Genomic DNA, 21,516 nt, shown 5'->3' on the forward strand with positions numbered 1-21,516 from the left:
TGACAATTTTATTCTTTACTACTGTCTCAACTAATTTGCCCTGTATTGACATTAGACTTACTGGTCTGTAATTGCCAGAATCACCTCTATAGCCCTTCTTAAATAGTGGTGTTACATTAGCTATCTTCCAGTCATTGGGTACAGTAGCTGATTTAAAGGACAGGTTACAAACCATAGTTAATAGTTCTGCAATTTCACATTTTGTTCTTTCAGAACTCCTGGGTGAATGCCACCTGGTCCCAGTGACTTGTTACTGTTAAGTTTCTCAATTAATTCCCAAACCTCCTCTAGTGACACTTCCATCTGTGACAATTCCTCAGATTTGTCACCTACAAAAGACAGCTCAGGTTTGGGAATCTCCCTAACATCCTCAGCAGTGAAGACTGAAGCAAAGAATTAATTTAGTTTCTCTGTGATGACTATCGTCTTTAAGTGCTCCTTTTGTATCTCGATCATCCAGGGGCCCCACTGGTTGTTTAGTGTATGTACCCAATGGTACATATGTACCCAATGGTAGGTAACATAAGCCTTTATGACATGCAGATAGCTGAAATTCCAGGTTTATGTCAAATTCCTGCTCAGTGTTAATTATTACTTCTTGGAAGGTACACTGTTAGAAAACTGTTCTCCATAGTCCATACTAGCTCCTAGATGTGGAATCCCTTCTAGTTTATGAATTTTTGTGTGTAACTAAATTCCAGCTGAATTCTACTGCTGCTGCTTGATCTCCAGATGTCAATGGAAATGTGGGACTCCCTTTGGCCTTGAGAAAGCAAGACTTGGGCAGGAAAGCATCAATCCTTATCTTTTTAAAGGTATTTGGAAAAGATTAATGAAATATCAGATATGGATGACCTAATGGATAAACTGAATTACCTGGATTTTCATAATATTTTCCATTAAGTTGCCTATGAAGCAGGAAGCATTCCCATCTTACTTCTAATAAAGTCCACACATATTTAATAAAGTCAAAGGTGCCCCCTCATGATGGCTGTGTTATTTTTGAGTTACCAATAGAGTCAATCAGCACAAACCTCAGAGGAACCTCTCCCCTTACGCCTAAGTGTTCTTAGGGTTTCTTACAGGATCTTCCTGTCTGAACATTAATTTCCCCTACACACATGTAAGGGTCCTACACACACATTTCTGTTATATCTTGGTGGCATAATGAATCAACAGAATTTACTCATCAGCTTTATGCAAGATTCTAACTCCTGATAACAGGATGGATCAACAAAAGAACCCTGCATCCCTAGGTAAGATTATGCACTTTGCCACCCTGTTACAGTACCTCATAAAAGATTATTAAGGAAAATAACTAAGGGATAAGAGGTAAAGTCCTGCTGTGAATTATACACAGATTCAACAATAGGAAACAGTTGTTATAGCCCACTATTCATCAGAGTTAAAATAAGTTAGTAGGGTAACTCTCCAGGAGTCAGTTTTGAGGCCAGTGTTGATATACAGTACAAGGTAAATTAACTTTAAAAAAAAATCCAAATTTGAGCTTTAGTGATGATAACCCACAACATTTTGCCAAATACTGTTGTGGGTGGGAGGAGCGCTGCTGAGATCTAGCTCATGTAACAATACCTTATTAGGAGGAAAAGTTAGGCTACTAATTAGGCTACTGGCATGCTGAGACCACTGCCCATCATACTGATCAATACTGTCTCACTGTTTCCTTGTACACCCACGTCTGTGTCCCTCTCTTGTCTTATATTTACTGCTTTGGGGCAGGGACCAATTTTTTGTCCTGTGTGTATGTACAGAACCTAATACAATGGAGTCCTGATCCATGACTAGGGCTCCTATAATTAATATCATTATCATTACCACCACCACAAGCATTTGAGGTCTCGTGCATGTAACTTAGGGATTTATTATCTTATGAGAAGAAGATATCAGAAGGATTTGTTAGAAATAATTTTTTGTATAACTCCAATAACAGAAAAGACCTCTGAATCTTAGTCTCTCCTGAGGCAGTACAAGCAGTATAGGTTGAACCTCTCTAGTCCGGCACCCTCGGGACCTGACCCAGTTCTGAACCAGAGAATTTACCAAACCACGGGAGGTCAATGCAGAGTGCCAGCGGGTCTCCATAGGTGTGGGAAGTAAAGGTGCGGGGGGTGCTGCAGCACCCCCAGGCTTTGCACCCAGTGTGGCCCCCTGCCCAGGGGCCCCGTTGCCACCTACGGTCCCTGTGGCCAGCCCCAGGTCCTCCACCTCCCTCCTGGAGCTTGAAAGCCACAAATCAGCTGTTTGCGGCACTCCAGAAGCACTGGGAGGGTGGAGGAGGAGTTGGTAAGCACGGGGCTGCCGGAGTGCAAGAGCTGCGGGGGAGGGGAGCAGAGAGGGAAGCATGGTGCCGGTAGATGCTCTGTACCCACTAATTTTTCCCCCGTTTGAGAGAGTTGTACCCGAGTGTGTGTGTGTGTGTGTCACCCCTCCCCGTGTGGGCCACCCTCCCCTTGTGTGTCACCCCTCCCTAAAGTCTTAAAGATAAGAAAGTAAATAAAACGAATCCAACTACTTTTTAACAGGTTCGTATTTTTTTGAATGGTTATACTGCATAGTTCTGATTGCCGTTGAACTTATTTGACTATGAGTAATTTTACCAGGTGTCCCTTATTCAGCATAGGGAAATATGGTCACCCTAGTAGGTTCTAACTTCAATCATGCACAGGTAACACCATCTCCAGAGTGGGGATCTATTGCAGTATTCTTGCCTTTGAGAATTACAGATAATATCTGAATGGGTAATAAATAAACTATCTTAACAACACTGTAGATAAAATATAAAACTTTTAGAGTGTATTTTTGACAAACTATATATATGCACTTTCCACAGTTGTTGGCAGATATCAAAACTGGAACCAAAAACCCAACCCTCTACCTCTTGAGCTATGAAGAACTCTTTTAGCTATAAGAAAAGGAGTACTTGTGGCACCTTAGAGACTAACAAATTTATTTGAGCATAAGCTTTCGTGAGCTACGGCTCACTTCATCAGATGCATTCAGTGGAAAATACAGCAGGGAGATTTATATACATAGAGAACATGAAACAATGAGTGTTACCATACACACTGAAACAAGAGTGATCACTTAAGGTGAGCTATTAAGCAGGAGAGCGGGGGGGAAAAACCGACCTGGAGTTTTATATCTGCTACCCAAGATCCATAAACCTGGAAATCCTGGGCGCCCCATCATCTTAGGCTTGGCACCCTGACAGCAGGAGTGTCTGGCTATGTAGACTCCCTCCTCAGGCCCTACGCTACCAACACTCCCAGTTACCTTCGAGACACCACTGACTTCCTGAGGAAATTACAATCCATCGGTGATCATCCTGAAAACACCATCCTGGTCACCTACAGGTGGAAGCCCTCTACACCAACATTCCACACAAAGATGGACTACAAGCCGTCAGGAACAGTATCCCCGATAATGTCACGGCAAACCTGGTGGCTGAATTTTGTCCTCACCCGTAACTATTTCACATTTGGGGACAATGTATACCTTCAAATCAGCGGCACTGCTATGGGTACCCGCATGGCCCCACAGTATGCCAACATTTTTATGGCTGACTTAGAACAACGCTTCCTCAGTTCTTGTCCCCTAATGCCCCTACTCGCACTACATTGGTGACATCTTCATCATCTGGACCCGTGGAAAAGAAGCCCTTGAGGAATTCCACCAGGATTTCAACAATTTCCATCCCACCATCAACCTCTGCCTGAACCAGTCCACACAAGAGATCCACTTCCTGAACACTACGATGCTAATAAGCGATGGTCAGATAAACACCACCTTATACCGGAAACCTACTGACCACTATGCCTACCTACATGCCTCCAGCTTTCATCCAGGACACATCACAAGAGCCATTGTCTACAGTCAAGCTCTATGATACAACCGCATTTGCTCCAACCCCTCAGACAGAGACAAACACCGACAAGACCTCTATCAAGCGTTCTTACAACTACAATACCCATCTGTTGAAGTGAAGAAACAGATTGACAGAGTCAGAAGAGTACCCAGAAGTCACCTACTACAAGACAGGCCCAACAAAGTAAATAACAAAACGCCACCTTCAGCCCCCAACTAAAACCTCTCCAAAGCATCATCAAGGATCTACAACCTATCCTGAAGGATGACCCCTCACTCTCACACATCTTGGGAGACAGGCCAGTCCTGTCCTTGCTTTCAGACAGCCCCCCAACCTGAAGCAAATACTCACCAGCAACCACACAACAGAACCACTAACCCAGAAACCTACCCTTGCAACAAAGCCCATTGCCAACTGTGTCCACATATCTATTCAGGGGACACCATCATAGGACCTAATCAATTCAGTCACACTATCAGAGGCTCGTTCACCTGCACATCCACCAATGTGATATATGCCATCATGTGCCAGCAATGCCCCTCTGCCATGTACATTGGTCAAACTGGACAGTCTCTACGTAAAAGAATCAATGGACACAAATCAGATGTCAAGAATTATAACATTCATAAACCAGTTGGAGAACACTTCAAATCTCTTTGGTCACTCGATTACAGATCTAAAAGTGGCAATTCTTCAACAAAAAAACTTCAAAAACAGACTCCAACGTGAGACTGCTGAATTGGAATTAATTTGCAAACTGGATACAACTAACTTAGGCTTGAATAAAGACTGGGAGTGGATGGGTCATTATACAAAGTAAAACTATTTCCCCATGTTTATTCTCCCCGCTCCCCCACCGTTCCTCAGACATTCTTGTCAACTGCTGGAAATGGAAATGGCTTGATTATCACTACAAAAGGTACCCCCCACCCGCCGCTCTCCTGCTGGCAATAGCTCACCTTACTTGATCACTCTTGTTGCAATGTGTATGGTAACACCCACTGTTTCATGTTCTCTGTGTATATAAATCTCCTCACTGTATTTTCCACTGAATGCATCCGATGAAGTGAGTTGTAGCTCACAAAAGCTTATGTTCAAATAAATTTGTTAGTCTCTAAGGTGCCACAAGTCCTCCTTTTCTTTTTGCAGATACAGACTAACACAGCTGCTACTCTGAAACCTGTCTTTTAGCTATGAGTAAGTTATAGGCTGTTAGTTATGGAAGCAGACATAAGGGAAACCGTTACTAAGCCAGTGTATTACCTATTGGTAGCCTAACACTTTTTTCTCAGCAATGAGGACCTAAAATAATCCATTTAACAGTACACAAATGACTTGCAAATAAAGGACTGTGCTGTATTTCAAAGCCCACTGAAAAACAAGAGTTGGGGAAAAGAGGATGGAAGTAAACACAATGGTTTAGAATAGTAGCTTTCCACAATAATGCAGGAATAGCTATTGTCTAGAAAGTGAAAGTTCTTTTTTCCCTCTAATTTTCTTCTATTTTCAGAACTAGAGAAAATAATCCAAATGTACTGAGGAAGTAAAAAGTGCTATTAAATTAATACCAAAAGACAGCAATGCTTCCCAAAGCAAGAAATGTTACATCCCTTTTCAGTCCCTGAAAAGTGCCCTCCTCTTTCAATGTACTAGATGACCCAAGCGTCAGACATTATTTTATGGCCAACTTAACTGAAACCTATTTCCATAGCCTTGGACAACCTGCACAAAGACTGCTGCTCTATTGTTGATGCTGTTAAAATGTGGAAAGAATGTCAAACATTGAAGAAAGAAATACCCAACAACAAAGTTAAATTGCAGGCATTAAAGAAGCAGATGGATCAAGCACTTACTCCACCTCATTTTCTTGCAATATTCCCAACCCAAAGTACCAGGGTAGATGTCTAAACTGCTGAAGGAGATGCTACTATGACATGAGCATCTAATAATCACCCATTAATCATGCCAACCATCATGACTTTCAGGGTTGGAGGTGAACCATTCAAGCAGTACATGTTTGCTGATGATCTTTTAAAGGAAGTCACACCACTGAGCTGGTGGAAGTCACTAGCTAAGCAGCTGGAACCAGAGCCTGTTGAAGTGCTACAACTGCTTTTGACAATACTAGCCTCTTCTGCAGGCACAGAAAGAATATTTTCTTCATTTGGACTAATACATTCAAAGCTGAGAAGTCAATTAGGAGTTGAAAAAGAAGGAAAACTTGTCTATGAATAAAAACAAGGAGGGAGGGAATAAGATCCCCTAGTTTTAAAAGTTTGAAGGACAGTCTAAGTAACAGAATAGACGGTCTCATTTTCAAGAGAGTCTTCACTGAAGCACTACAGTGGCACCGCTGCCGTGTTTTAAGTGTAGACCTGCCCTTAGGCAAGTAGAACCTTAAGCTCCAGTCATTTTCACTTGTACATATTTTAAAAAATTTACCATGTTGGGCTGAAATAATAGTTCAGTTTACTGACTACAGTTAACCCCTCTGTTTAAGAAATCGTTTAGTTGTAAATGTGAAACATTTTGATAATTGAAATTTATGTATCTAAAATATTTAAAGCATTAAAAAAATTGTATATGCTGCTTTGTGTTCAGTTAAATTCCAGTTCCCACCCTAATGCAGCTTGACACAAATCATGAGAAAAAAAATCTTAATTATCCAGCAAACAAGCAACACATCATTTACCATATTCTAACATAATAAAAAGATACAATTAATAATAATCTGAAAAAATAAACTATTCAATGTTAAATGTTAAATAAATGTATATAGTTATAATGGACCCTCCGAGGTAGCAATTCTAGTGTAAAGGCTTTATTTAGTTGTAAGTCAACATGTTTTTATGGTTCTATCAACCGGTAAGAATGTAGTTAGAAAATAACTGAAGTACAAATGAAAAACTTGATTAGAACTGATGATTTATATCAAGGATTTCCACTTGGTGATATAAATCAGTGATTTAAATTGCCTTTCTTTAAATCAATCCATAGACGACGTACTGTCTGTGGACTCATCAATGCAACTCCTTAATCTGCTGGAGGATTCACTGATCAACAACTATATCAATTTCCGATCTTGTGAAAAGCAGGATAAAAGTTCTGAAGTACTGCATGATATGCACATGTAACCCTAGAAGCACATTTCTATGAGATTTTTTTTGTTACAGATAATTTCTTGTCCTCATGTTTGTTTTCAGAATAAATATGTATAATGATCCAATACCCACAATAGTAAACATAACTTAGTAATTCAAATTATGCTCAGTTTTTTTTTCACAAATCAAAAGTAAAATCTACAGTCTTTTTGCCAAACAGTGAAATCCTACTTTGTTTGTAAGCACATAAGTCATATCTATAGTATATCAATAGTTTAAGTCAATCTAGAAGATTTGTACTTATCGCCATTTGGAACAGGATTGTTACATTCTATGACTGACAGTAGAATTAAAAGATTTCTAGCTGCTGTGAAGTGTTAGAAATATTAATGACTTTGATATGTCTTTTTTTAATAATCAGGTTGTGCTACAAATGTGGAGGGTTATAAAAATGCTTGACAAGCCATTTAAATAAATAATCAAATGCTTCAGCCCTGTGCCAAAAGCAAATTTAGTATTACAAAAAAGATAGAGAAAAAATACAAACAAACTGTAGAAAATATATTTGCTTAGCCTTATGAATACCTCTTTGTGGCCTTTCCATACTAAAATATACCAAACCCCACTTCTAATAGACTTGAAGAGTCTAGGATCAGCAGGATCTTTTGAAAGACATTTAGGAATTTTGGGTGAACTCAACTCCTCACTTGGCCTCTGGGTGGCCAAATCCTCAGCTGGTGTAAAGGCTGGTACACTTCAATGCAGCTAAGCTGATTTGCACCAGCTAAAGATCTGTTCCAAAGTAACTTGGGAAGGAAAATAGGGATATGAATGCCAAAGGTAAGGTCTGACCTAAATTTTTATCCAAAAGTAGAACTGAACCTTTGTTTGGTTGTTCATTTAACTTTAAAGTAGTTTTGTGCAACCTCACCACCTTTTGGTTTCATCCAGAGGCACCAAAATACTTTGAGAAAAGCTGTCCTTGCTATATTCCCGCTGCTTGCAACCAGTCAAAACCATGAACTACTAGAAATCTTGCAAAAAGACTGCATCACACGAGACTTCCAGTACTCTAGACCAGGAGCTACAGCGAAAAGAGTTCATATCACTAAATGAAAGCTAGTTTTATTTTTCAAGGAACTGAGAGATACTATATTCAAAACACTGCTTTCCCGCAATTCATTGAGAAAAATCAGAGAAATAACTTAGGTACAATATGTTGTTGTAAGCTGAGAAGTACACAAAGAAAAAGACAAGAAAGTGAAAAGAAAATGAAGAAAAAGGTCAGGAAAGAGAGAAACAGAGTCATCAAGGGAAAAAGATAAATGCAAAATAATTAAGAGGAATGTTTGTGTACTGTCTTCTTCCACATATGAATAAAAGTTAGGGGGCATCTCATTAAGAATTTATTTTATTCAAAAATAGAACAGATATGAAACAAGAACAAAATGCAGAAAACACTGAAATAGTTATCTGTATATTTGATATTTTATATTAAATTTCTGTTTTGCTATAGTAATAAACCTTATTGCATGCATATATATAGAGAGAGAGAGAGAGAGAGAGAGAGAATGAAACTTTACCTGTCACTAATAATGCTGAAAATAGTTGTAGAGTAGAAATAAAAACTGGAAACTGGAGACATCTCTGAGCTCTGCATGGCTCTGGCCTAAATCTGGATGACCAGCCTACCCAGATACTTGGTTGAAGTACAAGAAATAATTTTTTAAAACATTAAAGAAAAATGGATGACAGTTACAGTGTAAAGACACAGCAATGGCTTTAGCATATATACTGGTTAATACTGGTTATCATCAAGATTACTCCATCTGGTTCCTGAGATTTAATAGTTGGGGCATTCAAAAGAGGAATGAGAGAGCAAATAAAGGGCTGCTTTATTTAGCCAACACACCATGTTACCCTCACACCTACAGCATTTTTGATCTTCAAGGCAGAAATCCTCCCCTTCTTTTTTTCACACCAGTGTAAATAGTATATTTTTATTCTGAGTTAATGGCAACCATGAAAATACAAAAATAAATAAATAAAAAAATCAAGGAACTTCAGAAAAAGTTACAGAATCACCTTTTTTTTTTTTTAAATGAACATTTCCACCTCACCATATTTCTATCTAAATGCCTGTGCCTTCTTCTAATAGACCTGGTAAAAATCACATTCTTATTTTCGCCTGTCCCCCTGTCCCAATAAGACTTAATTAGCCCTATGTTAAATACTAACTGATCCATTGTGGCATGGATGCTGGACAAGAGAAATTGGAACATGTAGATGCAAGCAGAAAAAGGTTCAGAGTCCCCCCATGATTAACTGTCACCATGCTGCTATTTACTGTTCTCTTTTAGCTAAACTTCCTATAATGGCAAAATCACAGAATCTTTGTAACTAATACCACTCAAAAAATCAGAATGTAACAACACACACACAAAAGATACATGTTTGCATGACCTGCTTCACCAAACAGAACAGAGAGACATTTAACAAAGATCCCAGTCCTTGGGTATTTTTTGATACCCTCATTATTTTAATGTTTTAAAATATCATAAAAATTGAACCAAGTTACATAGTCTTTTAGCGGACAAAGAACTGTTATGTAATTATCCAATGCACACATCTTAAAATTATCTTACACGTACAAAAGCTGACTAACTTTGGGGGAAAAAATGAACTGTAAGAATCACAAAATGACAAAGTCATTGTAAAGCTAAAAGATGCTGGAATTCCTTCTACACACTTTCCCTGACATTGCCAAACAATAAAATGCAAGGGTCAGTGATACTGAAACAAGTAAAGGCAGTTCCACTCTTTTGCACCTATGAAAGCAAGTGACCCTAGCTTATTATTCCAGTCTTAGGCACTTTTTGTTCTTAATATCCAGATGCAGCAGCTATTTTTTAAAAGGAATGACTGTGGACACCTTCTTCACATTTTCCTTTTCTTCAGTATTTTCACTTCATAAAGCTGCAGTCAATGTGTTTTGTGTGTGGTGAGAAGGGAATGACACATTCAGCGGTGGTCTTAGCCAAAGCCTACATTGGTGGCTCAAGTAGGCTCAAGATTAGGTCTTTGTATGTGATGAAAGGATATGAAAAGTCAGTTATTTAAGCTCAGTCAAGCTGTTGATTTTGGGAGGAAAAAGGTTTTGCAATTCAGTTTTCCTCAATAAATCACTGCCCTTTACCAAGAGCAGCTGCTGATAGTTCACATGTTCACAATGTTCCCCAGAAACAAAACAATCTTGAGTTTTTTAAAATCCAGCACAGGGTAAAATCAAAATGAGTGGGAGATAATTTAAAAGCAGTATCTTCTTTAAATATGAGGGAAACTAAACCAGCAATTCATTTATCTAGATATGAATAATGAAATCATAGAGGATTTATATTTTGTATCAAAAAGACAATAAACTAAGACATCTATATTATGCTGACTTTAAATACCAACTAGTGACTATTGTAGAAGAAAGGGAATATTTAAAAAAAGAGCATGAAATGGTGAAGCTATTGGAAATGAAAGAATCCGTAGAACTTTACGAAGATGATCATACTGGCCAACATTTTCAAGTGGCTACTAATTTTGGGAGCCCAACTTGAGACACTTAAAATGCTGTTTTTGCAAGGATGCTAAGCACCCACAAGTCCATTTGAACTTAATGAGATATGGACTCTCAGCATCTCTGTAAATAAGCCCCAAAGTGTCTCCAGTTGAGCATGCAGAAATCAAGGCATCATAAACAGTGGCCACTTTTGAAAATATGGGCTATTGTATATAAAATGTTATGTTATACCTTACATTTCCTATTAAACTATGAGTACTATAATATTCCACCCCTGGATTCTTTCTCCAATTAAAAAAGCCAATATACAAATTTATTATGTTAAGTTGTATACAGCTGTAATATTTTAACCACAGTGTATTTAAATGATAAGCCACAGTTTGTCAATGAGCTCCACATGGCTGGAACCTTGCGTCCCTTGCGTGCTAGAGATAGAGTCAGGAAATTTTGGCTAAGATACTAAGTGAGCTTAGAAGGGATTTTCAAAAGAGCCTGAAGGAGCTGAGTGCCAAAGTCCTATTCACTTTTAACAGAAGTTGGGCATTGAACATCCTTAAGCCCATTTATCTATTTAATTAAATCTGATCAGTTTTATTGTTCACTAAACAAAGCATATTTGTGACTATTATTTATATTCTGGTAGCACCTCTAGACCCCGCTCAGGATGAAAGTCCTATTGTGCCAGATATAGTACAAACATATAAGCAGGTATAGAATAAAATATTAGGAAGCATCTAAGGAGAGGTCTTTCAGTGCAAAAAAAGGTGTTTGCTAACTCAGAATAAAATAGTAGTGAAGACATCGCAACCCAGCTTTTAATCAAGTTAGCATTTGAGTGCAACACCAGACTCCGCTACAGGCTTTACCTTGAGCTTCAAATTCAAGATAATAGCGGAGTTTTCCTGTCCGTACTGCTTTTTTAACCTGTTAGCTAACCTGAGTTAAGAACTAACCCTTTATTGTATTTACAGTGTAGATGTACCCTAAGTAATTTTAGGTGTCTAAATCCATTGAAAGTCAATGAGAATCAGTCACCTAAGTCATCAATGCATTTTTGAACATTTTATCCATGGTTCCTGCCTCAAAGAGCTTACAACTTAGTTGAAAACGAGATGTCCCAAATGAATGTAATCAACAGCGGGAAAGGAAGGGGAAGGAAGAATGAGGGTAAGAGTTATAAGGTAACTGACTAACAAAGTATATGGGCTTACATCAACCAAACACTGTTACCTTCATTTTGCTTTTCAAGTTATTTCCACTAGTTTAAGTCACTAACTTTCTAAAAATCAGTTTGGACTATAACAAACATAGCAGTAAATGAAAATGATCAGTTATGAATTTAATAAATATGGCACAAAGAGATGAGCTGTCATGGAAACTTACGCCCACACAGAGTCCATCAGAGGCATAAGGGCCCAAACCAGTGCACCAATTTCTGGATACAGGCCTTGAACGCTAGCAGCCTGATACAGAGCCTACTGAAGTTAATGAAAAGATTCCTATTTACTTTTATGAGTTTTGAATCAGACCGTAAATGTAAAATTCAAAGAAACTCAGCTAAGTATAATAACCTAATATCCGATAATAACCCTCTGTCTGCACATACAGCTCCATTTGATATCAGTGTAGCAGCATACATCCTTAAATGTGTGCTCTGACAGATCATTCTAATTTTTATTTATAAAATGATGGAAGCAATTATTCCAACAGACAGTTATCAAATGAACATGATCTTTACAAAGTAGCAGGCAAAAAATGATTTCCTCATTCTGTAAGGCCAAAATCTTCTCTTTTTAATACCTTCATGCTGAAGTTGAGCAGATCTTTTCACAAAACAAGGGAAGCAGAATTTATAGTCTCCTGCTCTTTAATCCTCACATATTGGACTATGAGGAGCTGAGTTTGGGTGCCCTTTCAGATCCACAGTTCTGAAAAACATGGTCAGCTCTGGAACCCAAATATAGTAAGGCTTTATTTAAGCATTTTTGTGCTTGTTGCATGCCCCCCATTTAATTTTTTTTTCTCTAACAACTCTTTATTACATGTCCAGAACATTTCTAGTCTCTTTTAAAAATAAACAAACTGTTTCTTTCTGGTTTATCCAATGACAGACAAAATAAATGTAATTATTTCCATTTTAGGAATTATTTTTCATCCAGGATAGCTATCTAGACTAATCATGTTCATTAGAACTGTAGTGCAGTGTGTACATTTTATTAGGGGTCTATGGTAATACTGGGAATTTTTGGTATTCTCTTAAAATCTATATTCTTTTTAACTATGAAATTCCTGAAACTAGTAAATTTTTATTTATTTATAGGTACTTCTACAGCACTCCTCATCGTAGTATCTGAGCCCAGCCAAGTTAAGTTTATTTGTTCAGAAATGAAATATACACTTGCTAATATAGTAACGATAACTCACAACAAGGACCACTTCTTCAATGCAAATCTTCACAAGAAAAGCTTCTACACATAAAGTAAAATGAATCAGTTACTGCATTGTTTATTAAATTTCACTTGATTCCTCCTGACAACCATTTAAAACAATGAATTTTGGGAAATGTCCCTCAAAGAATCAACAACAATAGTAGGGATCAGAGCTTTTATACTTCGCTAATACTGTTCTTAAAAAGAAGAAAATATTTCTTCCTGAAGGGATTATAGAAAGTCTTATAAAAGACACCTGCAAACAAAATAAGTGACAAAAGATCTTTATCATAATTGATAACAGTTATCCTCTCTAGAAATCTATGCTTCCTTAGAGATAATGTAATATAACTTTGCTGTTAAATTCAAGATGTATTAACTAATATGCATCACCGACGTTAAGCAGTGGTACATTTTAACAAAGAGAGGGAATGTTTTTCCTCTCATGCTCAGAAGTTTAATAGCTAAATGCAACAAACCTACAATAGGATTTAACTAACTAAGGCTTCTTTTCTTATGCCCAACAGAACAGGGAAGCACTGAAATTTATGTACAACGAAAATCATTTAAATAATTTCTGTAAAGATTCTGGACGTATACAACTGTGTATTTAAAAAAAATCCTTTTACCCCCACTTAACTATACCATACATCTGTTCCCAAAGCTTGTGTGTTTTCACTTACAGTGCAAACTTTAGAACACCTGTCTTTCAAATATTTAAATGCCCTATTTACAAGAGATGAACTAAGTAGCTAAGCACATGAGATTTTGGATGGGAAACTTTTGCAAATTGCAGTTTTCACAATATGGATAAGAGGCTTGATAACAGTCAAAAGAACAAGAAATTCACATTTACAATGAAATGCTTTATTCTTTCATCCCAGATCAGTTTTGTTTGGGTAAACATACAATACACTGACTTTACCCCCATTTGCCTGTAATATCTGAGCACTTACTAACTACAGTGGCAGGCATTTGAAAGATGCATGTAATAATATAAATTATCTGCACTAGTTGGAAAGACATATTTGTACCTCTCTACCTCCAGACACTCCACAATGGGAGACAGACCCCAGAGAGATCCCTATTCTCAAATGAGTGACAACATGGGACATGTTAACCCTAAATTGAGGAATACAATGCAGAACATCATTTCCCCTGCAATTGTCTGTTTACCTCTGTTCCCTTTCCCTGCCTCAGTTTCTCAACACCTCCCCTTTCCTTTTGTCCCCTACATTCTTTCCAACTCTCTCCAGCTTTGGCAGCAGCCACCAGGCTTTGTGGAGGAGAGGAGTTTCATGCTGATTACAGGGGCAGACAATCAAGTACCAGAAGCAGCAGCAAAGCCATGTCATTTCACTGTCCGCAGCCTGGACTTACCCAGTCCTGTACACAGTGGAGAGAGCAGAAGCATACTATACGCAGGAGAGGAACCTAGCAAAAGGGCAGTATGCAGAGTAGTCTGGGCACGCAGCAGGATAGCAGGACAAAAATACATTGCCTAAACCAATTGAAACAAAGCAAGATGTCCTAATAAAAGATAGTTGAAAAGTCTAAAGAAAAACAAAGTTTTGATTCCATATAACTGATAGAAATAAATGGCCAATACACATACACTCTAGCACAGAGATGGGCAAACTACGGCCTGCAGGCCACATCCAGCCCGCAGGACCATCATGCCCAGCCCCTGAGCTCCTGGCAGGGGAGACTAGCCCCTGGCCCCTCCCCTGCTGTCCCTCCTCCGCTGCAGCCTCAGCTCGCTGTGCCGCCGGTGCTTTGGCCTGCTGGCTCCGGCCAGGCGGCGAGCTCCTGCTGCTCTAAGCAGCATGGTAAGGGAGCGGGGGGGGGGGGGAATAAGGGGCAGGGGGTCCCGGGGGACAGTCAGGGGATAGGGGTGTGGGTAGGCGTCAGGGCAGTCAGAGGACAGGGAACGGGGGAGTTGGATAGCGGCTAGGGTCCTGGGGGGTGGGGGGCGGTTAGGGATGGGGGGTCCTGGGAGGAGGCGTTCAAGGGACAAGGAGCGGGGGAGGGTTGGATGGGTTGGGAGTTCTGAGGGGGGCTGTCAGGGGCGGGAAGTGGGATGGGGCAGATGGGGGCAGGGGCCAGGCTGTTTGGGAAGGCACAGCCTTCCCTACCAGGACCTCCATACAGTTTCGCAACCGTGACGTGGCCCTCGGGCCAAAAAGTTTGCCCACCCCTGCTCTAGCAGATTGTTTACCTTCTGCCCATAGGATAGATCTCTTGTATACTTTGGAAACTAGGCAAATTCAAAAACTTAACATTAAGAGTTAGGAAAACAGCAGATAATGGTAAAATGTGTTTACAATTTCTAAGGGAGGTCCTGCAAGCAGATTAAAAAAAAAAGCCATCCCATCTCCCTCTCAAAGGGGTCTACTGCACTGAACAGCTTTGAAAAGCAGGACAAAAAGCTCTTCAACTTTAAGGCCTTGCTTAGGCAAGAAAAGAGGTCTTTTCTAAAAAATGTGTTTTAACTAAAAATGTCTTAAATTAATTTTTCAGCACACTTCAAGAGTTAAGTATTATCAATGTGATGAAAGTAACTTTTACAAACCCAAAGTACATTTAATTTCAATATGAAAAAAACAGGTTAAATCTCCATGGAGTCATCCGTAAGACTGGATAAAGCACTAAGTAATATTACTGTAGGAAACATTTCCGAATAGGTAGAATGATGAATCTACAGACGGTCTAATCAGTCTTTTCCATCTCTAATTTCTGCAATTCTGAATTTTAAGTCTACAGGCATTAAGAATATTTTAGCATACAGCGGTTGTTTTTGTAAACATTTTGCTTTTGAAGTATTGGTAAAAAGGATGAATTGGGATGCCAATCAAAATCACTGGAATATCATAAATTTAATCCTTTTATTGTCACTAACATTGTTTGTGCTTATAGACATTTTTCTATTTGCAGTAACTTCTTTCTCTTGTTCCTATTAAGACTATTATTTTCACCCTGTTATTACTAATCCTTTCTTTGTAAAAAGCCACACCTATTTTAATCCAAAATGGTGTGGTAAGCATTTGCTTCTTTGTGGAAGTACACACATAATTAGGTTAATCTGTGCTATCTTGCCATGTGAATTGATTGTTTCTTTACTGTAAATATATTTCATAACACACTAGGCTTGCCAGAGTGCTTGGAGGCAAATCCGGAGTGATTTATGAAGCATGTAGCTACTATGAACTGAAATCTTGACATGATAGCAAGCTGTATAGCCACACCTACCTGCCACTTATTGCTCATGATAGCTTTTCACTTGCACATTAAATTTTGACCACACCTTTCTTTCACAAACAAGCACTTTCATTAAATTCATTCAACTAAAACTTTGGCAGATAAGTGATTGGGTTTTGTATGTCATCTGAGTATAGAGGACTTGAAATTCATAGCACAAGGTAAAATTCTCAAACAGTAGCAACTACATTACCTGTATGAAGTCTAAAATTGTCAGTGGAAGCAAATCATCCAGATGGCCAATATCTTTGGAGAAACGATTTAAGATTCTCCCTATAAAAACAGGATTCAAAAGAAATTGTAGTTTTTTTCAAAGACAATTTTTAAAAATTCACAAAAAATCAGAATAATATTTTTTAAAATACAATATGCTTTAGTTTTACAGGCAATTTAAGAAAAGCAAGAAGAAAATGGCTGACATCTGAAAATAAACAAAAAAGGAGATCTTCTGAAAACAGAACACAAAAGGAGATTTTTTACAGCTAGTGCAATACATTTTGCTAAAAAAGAATAAAAATATTATTTTTGAATGAATGCTTCTTTAATACAGACATAAATTGTTTATTTAATAGTGATAGTGTGTGTTCAACACCATTTCAAATGTTTCATAACAGTCTGAAACTAGTCATTTAGATAGAACCTAAGACCTCAATCCTGCAAATCCTTACATACATGCATGACATTATCCACATAAGTAAACAGTTATAGGACTAGATTCTTAATACTTATATACATCAATCAATATGGGCCATAACCTGTCTGACTCTGGTCCTTGCTTGCAAGTTCCACTGACATTTACCTGAGTTGTATGCATTTACTGCAAGGCCTAATATTGTCCTTTTTAGTAGTTCTGTGATTTTTAACCGACTTAGATTTCACAAAAGTAAAGAAATCTTAGCATCTTTAAATTCACGTTGCAGCTATTCTGGAATCAAATTTTAGTTAGGTTTGTATTGATGTGGCATGTTTTTATGTTGATGCAGCATGTTTTTTATATTTATTCAAAACCTTGACAATGCTGATCTTTATTAAAACTAATAACATTTTTAATCTATTATCACTGAAGCATTTATTCTCTTCTATTTTCTTAAGGTCTACTTGTGTGAAAAAAAATTCAGTCATAGCAAGAGAGCTTTAACTATAAATGTCACCATTCTGCCACCATTAGGTAGATTAGTACTTTACTCCACGAACTGATGCTTCTACTCAGGAAGTAAGGTACCATTTAACCTAGGGATGAGAATCTTACCTTTCATAAGGGGTTTATGTATGTGGACACATTCAAGTTTCTTTCTTTCTTTAAATCTCATCACAAAATTCATTAAAATAATTGAGGTAGATAGAGTTTTTCTCTCTTTTGGAATCATGGATCATAAGGAGAGGGAATTGAAGAATGTATTTTTTTTTAAGAAAAGTGACAAAAATCAGTGATTTCCAAATCCTCCTCTGGTAGAGGGGCAAGAGCGGGTCCTCTGCTGAAAATTCTGTTGAGTTTAAAAGTTTGGCATAAAGATGAACTACAGATTAAAAAATAAAAACAGAGTTAAACTGAGATTTTTGTGATGAACATCTGTCTCATTAGCCAGGATCAGGTGGGAGAGGATTATTCAGTTCACAAATGTTTTTTTAAACCAGCTTTCTCAACAGTCTCTCCTCTCTCTCTGATATAACCTCTTGGTATGTCTAGGTTTACTGAAGATATCTGAAAGTGCATTATTCTGTGATATCACAAACACTATGTGTCCAGGCTGTACTCCTAAAATCTCCATGCAGATCTCACCACACAGTGGGAAAGGACAGCTACTTCTACAGCACGATCCCCACTTACCTAGTAGCTCACAGAAGACTGTTCACAGGGTCAGGATTGATGTGCTGTGGGATGGACAGGGACTGGGAAACCCCACATTGGGTGGGAGTGGGATGAAGTGAGAAACACATAATCCCTCTTTCAACCTTGTAACGAGTACTCAGGAAAATTAACTGATCCTGGCACAGTAACCTGTTCTCAGGTGCCCTTGAATCACGGGGAATCACCTTTTAAGGGTGGTCACCAGGAGGCGTCTCTGTCCATGCAGAGCCATTGTAGTGGGAGAGGAAGGGCACGTTACGGGCATGGAGATAGCTCTGAGACACAGGGCCTCTGTGCAGATGGCGCAGAGATCCTGCAGTTTTTGGGTATCCTCCAGATTTGCAAATGAGCCCTGCCAGTTGTTTCATGTTGGAACAGAAAGATCAGGGAAAACTCCATCAAGGGATGCAGCTTGGAGGTTTCTTTCCCTTTGATCCCCTCATGGGGGTTTTGACACAGGAGGGGTGACTCAGCCCATGAAATGCATGTGCTGCAGTGAGACTCTTGGTAGCTCTAACATCACATTCTGGGATATCTTCAAGGGAACCAAATAGTACCAAGAGGATTTCACAAAGGAAAAGATCATTTAAAAAAGTTTAGTGCTAACTTCTCTTCAGACTGCCTCCGTGGCCTGCTTAGCACAGGGACATTCAGCACAGAAGCCTGAGCTTCTCTGTTTTAAATTTTGTTTTGGCATTCACCTTTAATCTGGTTTATTTGTAATAGTGATAAGAGATTGCAGCAGAATTATCTTGGTTATTCCTCAGAGAAAATTCCATAATACACAGAACGTGCACCAACAAAGCAAGTTCTTTCAGACTGGCTGCTTCAACACCAGTAGTACCGTGCAGGTCACTATTAACAATGTCAGGAAACCTGGAATACCTTCACCATGTCCCATGATTCAATGAGTAGATAGCACATGCAAATTCCTTCCTGGAGCAGCATTACAGTTACTCTAACACAGCTGTGAAAATAGTTTAACTTTGTACTTTTTGTAGACAGGGCCATGAAGGGTAGAAGGCTGAGACAAATTAGTAGTGAAATGCTCACAAACTATCACAAAGCAGTTTATCACTTTGAAGTTTCAATCCCAACACTATCTGAAGTTTTGTTGTCCATTTTCTGGCAGGTTTTTATTGCAACTTACAAGTGAAAGTTAGAGGTGTGTTACTATAGAGGTTTGTGACTACCCCTTTGCACTACCTCAAAAAGTTTCAAAGCTCTACAACAGCCCCCATAGACAGATGGAGAAAGTTTTAAGTTGCAACAGTAATAAAGTTCTGTTCTGGCTCTTTAAAACAAAATAAAACATACACAACACAAACATTTTATAAAATAATACCAAAACTCATTATGACTGCCAAGAACAAGTTCCAGAATATTCTCATTTACAATAACATCTCATTTGGCTAAAGTTCTTTGATGCATACAGACCCACGCTAAAACCAAGCTGGGTGAACCTTAAGAAAGATTCCTCTGGCGTGACTATCTCCTCCTCATATCCACATTCTAATCAAACTCCTACTTAGTTCTCATGGGTAATCAAGTTGCTAACTAATACCAAAAATGTAATTTTGGTGATTGCCTTATAAAACTGTTATATGTTTTTAGAGAATGTTTTTGATACAGCAGGTAGTAGGAAAGTAGAAATTAATCTGACATTATCAATAAAATGGGAAAAAATCTTTTAATCTGCCTAATCCACATTCGAATGTAAATATAGTAATTCTGTAGAATGACAAGGACTAAAATATGAGTAAGAAAAACAGTTGGTGTATGAACATGACTGAACTTGAAAGGAATGGGCCCGCCTACAATCCACCCTATGAAAAGAAATGTAAATATCCTGGAGTTGGATCAACCAATTGCTAAATAGGAAATTCAGGTCTATCTACAATTGCAAGATTTTAATATTTTGGAATCTTCAATAGTTACTGCACAAAGTTGTTTATTGTCTATTCGGTATTTATGCACACTCCTTTTGGTAAAGCATGACTGATCATTAAGCTCATGGAAGTGTTTGCCTCCTAAAGGCTCATGTTTCCTTCTCCTATTGCTAATTAGTTATTCTAGTGCCCATTACTGTTGTATCCGGGTGCATCACAAATAAAAACAAAAAATTTCTAGCACAGAAGAAAGAAACAAACAAACTAATGGGCCTTAATCCCACTTTCACAAAAGCTGATTTTACCCCAGTGTTACTCCATTGACTATATGAGATCAGAATCAAGCCCAGGGGACCCAGTTCACAGAAGGTATAACTTCTCTTAACAGTAATAAACTCCGGCAACGACAGCTTACCAGACAGAGCAAATTCCAACATTAGGGACCAGTCACAGAGAATAGCCTGCATCCAAATTTCAGTGCCCCATTCAGGGATTTGCCATTCTGATGTGGCATAGGTAGAGATTGCATATTCATAGTATGGATATGTCTACACTGCAATTAGACACCCATGGCTGGCCTGTGCAGCTGACTTGGGCTTGTGGGACTTGGACTAAAGAACTGTTCAGTTGCAGTGTAGACATTGAGGCTCAGGCTGGAGCCTGAGAACTCGGACCTCCCACCTTGCAGGGTCCTAGAGCCATAGTTCCAGCCTGAGCCCTGAGATCTTGCGAGGTGAGAGGGTCCCAGATGTCAGGCTGCAGCCTGAGCCTGAACATCTACGCTGCAGTTGAACAGCCCCTTAGCCCAAGCCCCGCAAGCTTGAGACAACTGTCACAAACCTACCATGGGTTTCTAATTGCAGTGTAGACATTACCCTAAGTTTCTAATTCAAACTGAAGACTGTTTCACAAGATATGAAGAAACATAATTCTACTTTTCCTTTTTAAATAGCACATGGTTTAGTTGCTTAGGTATGCACTATTAACTGTGCAAGAGAAGAGATTCTAGATGTGAAAGCAAAATTAATCATTCTTGCAAAAATTCTCAAACCTTTCCCAAGAACATGATTACACATTTTCTGCCAGCATTCACACACTCAATTTGCCCAGGGCTGCTCTCCAGATTCAAAGGATTGTTGTACCTGATATCTGGGACCTGTTAAGCTAGCCTACAGAAAATATTTTCTCTAAGCCCTCTGGGGCCCTTATAGCCTATCACCATTTCTATGGGCTCCTTTACGCTTCCCCAGTCCCTTAAATAAGCTGTGAGTGTTCTATGGATCATTTGGACTGTGGTATTTTCAGGACACTGAACGCGTAGTAGGTAAGTCCCCACAAAAATCCTGCCTTAGAATTAACCCACATTTTCAAACTCAACTACTGCATGCAACTTGAATTATTCAAATACGAATCACATCTTCTTCACATAGCATTTTAAAAGAACCAAAATTACTAAAAATATAGACATTGTATAGTAATGGATGGATAACCTCCACTGACCAAAAAAAGTCTTCCCATAAATCAATTCAGAAATAT

The 21,516-nt window shown here is 38.6% G+C and overlaps 1 protein-coding gene across 1 annotated transcript in view; it reads right to left on the minus strand.

Moving 5' to 3' along the window:
• ABCC4 (ATP binding cassette subfamily C member 4 (PEL blood group)) overlaps positions 1–21,516 on the minus strand; it is a 200,201-nt gene that overhangs the window by 65,385 nt on the left and 113,300 nt on the right. The window contains exon 20 of the mRNA XM_077807040.1: positions 16,436–16,515. Coding sequence (XP_077663166.1) covers positions 16,436–16,515 — 80 coding nt within the window. The remainder of the gene's footprint in view (positions 1–16,435; positions 16,516–21,516) is intronic.

The sequence above is a fragment of the Eretmochelys imbricata genome, chromosome 1, assembly GCF_965152235.1.
Source record: "Eretmochelys imbricata isolate rEreImb1 chromosome 1, rEreImb1.hap1, whole genome shotgun sequence".
In the NCBI taxonomy this organism is placed as follows: domain Eukaryota; kingdom Metazoa; phylum Chordata; order Testudines; family Cheloniidae; genus Eretmochelys; species Eretmochelys imbricata.